General features: G+C 40.0%; 1 protein-coding gene across 1 annotated transcript in view; it reads left to right on the forward strand.

Moving 5' to 3' along the window:
* The first annotated feature begins 267 nt into the window (after positions 1-267).
* malt3 (MALT paracaspase 3) overlaps positions 268-7,000 on the forward strand; it is a 49,520-nt gene continuing 42,787 nt past the window's right edge. Inside the window, exons 1-14 of the mRNA XM_085169297.1 lie at positions 268-396; positions 574-662; positions 786-913; positions 1,013-1,151; positions 1,236-1,411; positions 1,546-1,642; positions 2,134-2,169; positions 2,291-2,494; positions 3,039-3,216; positions 3,335-3,409; positions 3,494-3,621; positions 4,872-5,021; positions 6,023-6,177; positions 6,787-6,903. Coding sequence (XP_085025423.1) covers positions 626-662; positions 786-913; positions 1,013-1,151; positions 1,236-1,411; positions 1,546-1,642; positions 2,134-2,169; positions 2,291-2,494; positions 3,039-3,216; positions 3,335-3,409; positions 3,494-3,621; positions 4,872-5,021; positions 6,023-6,177; positions 6,787-6,903 — 1,620 coding nt within the window. The 5' untranslated portion in view covers positions 268-396; positions 574-625. The remainder of the gene's footprint in view (positions 397-573; positions 663-785; positions 914-1,012; positions 1,152-1,235; positions 1,412-1,545; positions 1,643-2,133; positions 2,170-2,290; positions 2,495-3,038; positions 3,217-3,334; positions 3,410-3,493; positions 3,622-4,871; positions 5,022-6,022; positions 6,178-6,786; positions 6,904-7,000) is intronic.

The raw sequence follows: 7,000 nt of genomic DNA on the forward strand, positions 1-7,000 counted from the left end.
CCTCAGACAGTGATTATGCATCAGTTGAAACGGGCCAGATTGCTCATTACCGTAATGCCAGAAAAAGAAGTTTGGCTTTTAATTTAAATAATTTACATCGCTCTAACAGGCACAGACATGCTGTTTTTTGTTTCTTAAGTGTAAGATATGCTTCAGTATTATAACTAAAAGGAGACTTGGGTTTGTTTTTAGAATGATATGGATTGGGCTTTACTGCTTCGTTGTAAAGGTGCTCCAGTACTACAGACATAACGGTAATGTGTGCGCGCGCCTTCTCGTTCCGGGAAAGGGAGGAAGAGTTCGGGCTATATATTTGAAGTTATGAAGCCTGAGAACAGGAAAACATATTCTGGCCGAGGCGTGACAGCTTCTCAACTTGTCCGAAGGAGACGGCAGGTATGCAGTAAAACACGTAATATTTACGCTCATATTAAACACCTACTGACTCAGTTAGGACGTTTTTCAATATATCCTGGAGTATTTGTACGGTTAACAGCTGACCTGACTAGAAATGAGAGGTTAAATACATCGTTTTCCTTTTCATGCCATTCATTTGGAGTTTCTTTTCTGTAGGTGAGGATATTATAGGCAGTGATTTTCTTCGGCAGAAGAAGAAAATGCACAGATGACTGGATCCTTCCCCAAGCACACAATGATCAGTGGTATGTTTTAATCTCACCACCAGCACTGTTTCACTAGTGTTATTTTTTCCAGCGAAACAGAACTAAGTTTGGTTTTATGAAACTGAGGTTGTCGCTTTTTTGTTTTATTTTTTTCCTCACTAGAAATTGTGATAGTGCGTCATCCTGTCTCTGTGTGTGTACCTGTGAACCACAAGGTGACTCTGAGTGTCCGTGCTCAGGGCACAGGCATCCTCAACTACCAATGGTTTACAGATGGTGCAAAAAAAGAAGTATGTGAATTTAACTTTCAAGAAGTTAGTTTTCAAGCACTCTTGTTGGATTTAGTGTGAAAATGACCGTTTGTTGCTGTCAATGATTTCCTCCCTAAGGTACCTAATGGCACTCTAGCTGATCTGACCATCAGAGCTCAACAAACTCAGCTCTATGTGTGCCGAGTGAATGACCAGCACTATAAATGTGTGTTCAGCAACTGGGTGAAGGTCAAGGTGTTGGACATTGATAAATCAGGTAAATCATCATGCTGGTTGCATGTCATTTTTGTCGTATAGATGCAGTTTTCATTTCAACCCGTCTTTTTCTTTGAATCGTCAGGCTTGCCCATAGACTGGCAAGGTGAGCCTCACATTGCCACCAACCCCAAGCCGCAAAAGATTCAACCAGCTACAAAACTTGCTCTACAATGCGCTGCCTTTGGTGTCCCAGCTCCTTCCTACCAGTGGTACAGAAATGGACAGCCACTGCTGGACATGAAAAACGGTACACTGCAGGTAAGGAGGAACGGTGGTAAAGATGAAGTGTTTACTACTTACCTGTGATCCCACTGTGTAATTCATTAAACAATGTAGTTAATATTTCACTTTTGGTACAGAGACACGAACAATGTGATTTATTATATTTGCAGATTGAGCACGCGAAAGCTGAACACAGTGGAACATACCTGTGCTCGCTATCTAACACACTAGGAGAGAGGTGGACTGAGCCCGTCGATGTTGACATTGGTAAGCTGAAAGTGAAACCTAAAACAAAAATCAGTACAGTTATACCTGTCTTATCCCAGTTTCAGCACTGTATTCTTTCCCATTCCTTTACTTTCTCTATTACTAATAAAAGGTGTCAAGGAGAAAAATAAATGCTTCACACTCCTTTCATTCCACTGGTTTAGCTCTAAGGCACTAAGTTGTTTCCATTATGCTGGAGGTACTTTCCCATTTCTACAGACTAAAAAGGAAGTTGTTCTCCAAATAGTGCTGGGCTCGAGCCTTATACACAAAACAGGAAAGTGATGTAAAGTGAAACTAGTTCTTGAAGCGATTCTCCTGTTTATAACTTACTTGGAATAAAAGTGACTTTCACAGAGAATACTATTGAATTTTTGAGTTCTATTGTTCTCTATATGCTCCCCAGACAGAAATGCTACTTTAGGTCAGTTTTTTGTTTAACATGAACTGATTTTGTGCTTCTTTTTTCTTTTTTTAATCACAATCTCTAGTGAAGAGTGATCAACCTCCTCCAGCAGCGCTCACAGGTAAAGTTTAATGGAAAGAAACATTTTGTCACTTGATGTGTGGACAGGAAAACTGTCAGAGTGTTTGAGAATTTTCTTGTGTTGGAGTGATTTTTGAATCAGACATTGAACTTTCTTGCAGCCACCGATAAGGTCGCCTTACTTATTGGCAACTTGAATTACTCCAACCACCCGGCCTTGATGGCACCCGTCATGGATGTTCATGAGCTCGGCAACCTCCTGCGGCAGCTTGGCTTCAGAGTCGTTTCCTTGCTGGATCTGACCAGGGAGGAGATGCTTACTGCTATTGAGAAGTTCATTCATCTCCTTGACAAAGGCGTTTACGGTGAGCGTTATAATTTTTTTCCTGCCTATTTCTTTTGGAAAAAGCTTTTGTCATTAGCTGAATTTCAGTATTCAGCTGCTGTTCTTAGAAAATGCTGATACTATTATTTAGTATGGCACCTAAAGCACTGTAACTTCCTTCGTCATATTCCGTGGTTCTTATCTTGTGATCAATGTTAGATAACGGCTGTATGACTTCATACGTATGTGGGACGATGTGGCTATTTCCACGTGCTTGTTAAATAACTCGTTCTTTTTATGTTTTACTGTTCCACTTGTAACAACGTGTTAGTGTTTTAAAAAAAATAAAAAAGTGTTGGTGTCAATAGCTACTATTATTGGCCCAGTTTGGAGCTGTGAGGTGATATTATCTGCTGCTATTCTCTCTTTCTGTTGTTAATAATGAAACAGATGTGATTAGAAGTCAGGCATCTTTATGATGATGTGTTACCTCCTCAGATTGACTGTCATGTATTCCAGGACTGCAGAATTACTGCAGCACTTTTGCTATTGCCGTACTAATCAGATGTGTATTCTCTCTACAGGCCTTTTCTACTATGCGGGCCATGGTTATGAGCATGCGGGAAGGAATTACTTGGTGTCCGTCGATGCTCCGCAACCGTACGGAACCGAAAACTGTGTCTGTGTGCAGAGGATCATGCTCAGCATGCAGGAAAGGCAGACTGCACTGAGTGTAATCCTGCTGGACACCTGTAGAAAATGGTAAGTGCAATAATTAATTTCTGCGCTGAGCCGATATCTGGATATGTAAATTTCTTTGTAAAAGCTCAGTTAACATGACATAGATTTGTTATTTGTGTAACTTCATTTCACTCTGTAGGTACAACCAGGGTTCCTTACTATCTGCCATCAAGCCACTGGCACCCAGCGGGAACACAGTTTACGGTTATGCCACGTATGTAGTATTAAAATTTTAGAAAGTCACGGTTGTAGAAAGTCATGCAAAATAAAAATAACCCCTCTCCTTTAATTATTACAGGTGCGAAGATGCTGAAGCATTCGAGGTCCAGGACGGGGGCAAGAGTACTGGGATCTTTACAAAGTACTTGAACAAGCACATCCTGCAAGCTGAGAAAGTCACGCATGTTTTAGAGAAGGTTTCAGAGGGTAAGAGTTAAATTGGAAAATTAAGAATGGGGTTTTTACTTTGTTTACATGATGATTCATTTCCAAAATGCCTAATATAAGGGGCTGCTATAACAATAGAAATGGCTTTGACTGAGTGAGACATTAATGTGGCTGACACCAAAATCATTTGTTTCATTTTTAAGAAAACCATACATATCAATTAAAAATGTACATTTCCTCCTTTTTGTTTCTGTTCAGTTTATTGGGGATATAAACACATAATTCAGTAGGCTGACAGTTACAGCACCGAGGGGAACAGGTTACCCTTTGGTACACACCACGGACCACAGACAACTTTTGGAATCGCTTGTATCTCATTTTAATGTTGTTTACTCGGGTCCTGTAAGTAAAGCGATGACTGTGCCGACGAAGGGAAGCTGTTCAGTGTGTTTGTCAGTTTGATGGGCCCCCGGTAGAAGAAATTTTCAAAATGCCATTAGCATGTGACCTCATTCTTTGGAAATTCACACTGTTGGATAGAGAAGAGCAAGAAACCTGAGAGCTGCAGAGTGCAAGACAGCTGCTCTGCAGTTTGGGCGCTCCCTGCCACTGCTCTCATGGGCTCACTAACAAATTAGACTTACCAGAACAGGACATCCTGCTGACAGCCCTGTCTCTGTGTGTGAAAATATTTAAATGAATAAGTGTGGTGTTGGATATGAAAATTGTTCTTTTTTTTCTTTTTTTTTTTTTTTAATTTGTGAGCCTCTTTAAGCCTCTCGTTTAGTTGTTTGTGTTATAGCAATAACCCTCTCATTAAAGGAGTGTACTCGCTTTATTCAGATGACAACTCTAAATCTGTGTCCTATTCTGTGAGCATAGTTTTAGTTCTCCCTGAATATTCCCCCATTTAGTCCTATTAATGACTTTTGTTTTGCATGCTTGACATCTTGTGAATAGGGGTTTTTCCCAAAACTCGTGTCATCAGTAACAGTGAATTTTAAAAATGCCTTTTTTTAAATATCCCAGAGTTCCTCAAATACAACCATGAGATTCTGATGAATCTCTCATATTTTTTTCTGAAACATTCCTCACTCACTGCTGTCCTAAGATGAACAGAGCACTAGGACGATTGGAAGGTTACCAAAGTTTTTAAGCAGTGCTGATTTTCTTAAAGTTGTTTAAACAGGACAGAGTTAAAGGAAGGAGCCAAAAAATGCTAAAAACGTGTGTAGCTGCTGTATTTCATTGTATTTACCTCCATCTGAACCCCTCCTTTTCTCCACCAGATCTGGGCAGAGATCCTCTAATCACAGGCAAACAGGCGGTGGAGATCAAACACACACTGAAGGAACCACGATCCCTTGCAGATCCAGTTCGAACCACCGGCCACACAAAAGAGCTTCACCTGCGAGACGCCTGCTGGAGACAAGCAAATGGTGAGATGGGAGAACATTTTTCTTTCTTTTTTTTTTTTGTCTTTATCGATGTTACTGCTGGTGACAGAATATGTGCAAATATGCTTTATTTTCCTCTGAAGCAAAACAAATTAACATGCGGCCATGTCGCAGTCTTTAATAAACTGCACAAGCCATGATAGAAACAAAAAAAAATACTCTTTGTCGCAGTCGGTGTTTTTCACGGTCAAACATATCTGTTCCTCTAGTTTTTCCACTTTTTTGTAAATTCCCTGACGTCCATTCCGATATTTCAGCAATCCTCCTCCAGGGATTTGCTGACATTTGAGAGAACTTCTATCGAGGCCATAATTGTTAGTCTCATGCTGATGAATTCAAAAAAAGTAGCTGGAAATGTACAAGAAGGAAGCGACTGTGCCGAACGAGCCAGTAGCAATAGCGGCTGCGGGCTGCGTTGACCCAACGTGCTGTTAGTTACATCGGAGGTGTTTGCGGTCATGACGTAGATTTCTCTCGCTGAAGCATAAATCCCCACAAAGCGAGTGAGTGTACTGTTTAACCTTTTTCTCACCTCCTACTCAACAATGTGTGACAAACTAAATCTGCACACTGTGGTTTAATATTTTTTCAGCATAATTCATAATTCCGTTTCATTAATGCAAAGAGGGAAATGGTTTATTTTTACGCTGTGCATTTTCCCGTTTGATGGAAGGAAGTCTGTTTTGACAACTCAGACTTCCTCGTATTTTCTTTTTACACATTTGCTCAAACTGAATCTTGATATTGTGGGTTAATCTAAGAACTCTTCCTAGATGGAAGATAAAAGTCTGTGGCTTAAGATAAATGAGTTGCTGAAAGTCCTAATTTTGTCATGGGCTTTGCAAAATCCTCCTTAATCCTAAATAGCATCATGATTAAAAAATAAATAAATAAATGAAATGTCGAATACGTTTTGGAACATGTTTTTATGCATGCTTTTTCCCTTCTATTTAAAAAACAAAACGTTTCACATCTGCTTTCAGAGCTACCACAGAAGAAGCGGCTGATGTTTCTTTGCAGAGTAGAAGTGGAAGTCAGCTTCTCAGCTTTGTACTCTAATGTTCTCGTAGCTTTTGCCACTGTAAAGACCACAGGCCCCCATACCCAGGACTGCGTGGTCACACTAAGCAGTATACCTGTAAGTATTTCTTATTTTCCACTTCACTGTCAGACTTTTTCACCAAATTCGGCTATCGGAACACGCCTAAGTAGGCCCTGGAGTACAAAGGCAGGGGGATTGTTAATGGCAGTATGACTAAATTGCAATACACTGAAATGTCACTGTTACATAACTGCTTTTGATTTTTGGCAAAGCCTATCAGTAAACTCAGGATTTGGATAAAATTCTCAGCTTGTCCCTACACGACAAATTCCACATGGCTCATGGCAAAATGCTCGTCAGTTTCCACTAGACAAAATGGATTTCTCAATGATGACCATTCACACCCACATTTCACATGTGTGAGGAAGTTCTGCCCATATATAGGCTTCCAGCATGCTGCAACCGCAGACGAATCAGGAAGCAGTAATGGTTATGAGCAGCACTGCTCTTGTGAAATAATTCCGTCAGTTTGGCTGACTTTGACTCTTGTGTAATCCTGACATCTAGTGGCTGATTTTTGAATGTGATACTGCACTTATTAGCAACGATTCAGTGCCAAACCACTGTAAATACAGCTGTTTATTTATATTGATGAAGATGGTTTACATATATGATAATAACATTATTTGTGCTTTTAATCCTCAGACGATGGAAGACATATTTTCCAGGTCTGGCAGGTCAGAGGAGATGGACTCACTACTACTTATGAATAATGTTAGCCCAGACTGTACTCTGAGGCTCTGTGCTCTTCAGAAGCTCAAGGTATGTCTCTGTATGTCTATACTAATACCTTTCTCTAATAGTGTTTACTCCTTACAATAATTGTTTTGGGTTTTTTTTTATTTTTTATTTTTTATAG

The sequence above is a fragment of the Neolamprologus multifasciatus genome, chromosome 7 (assembly GCF_963576455.1).
Source record: "Neolamprologus multifasciatus chromosome 7, fNeoMul1.2, whole genome shotgun sequence".
NCBI classification, from domain to species: Eukaryota; Metazoa; Chordata; class Actinopteri; order Cichliformes; family Cichlidae; genus Neolamprologus; species Neolamprologus multifasciatus.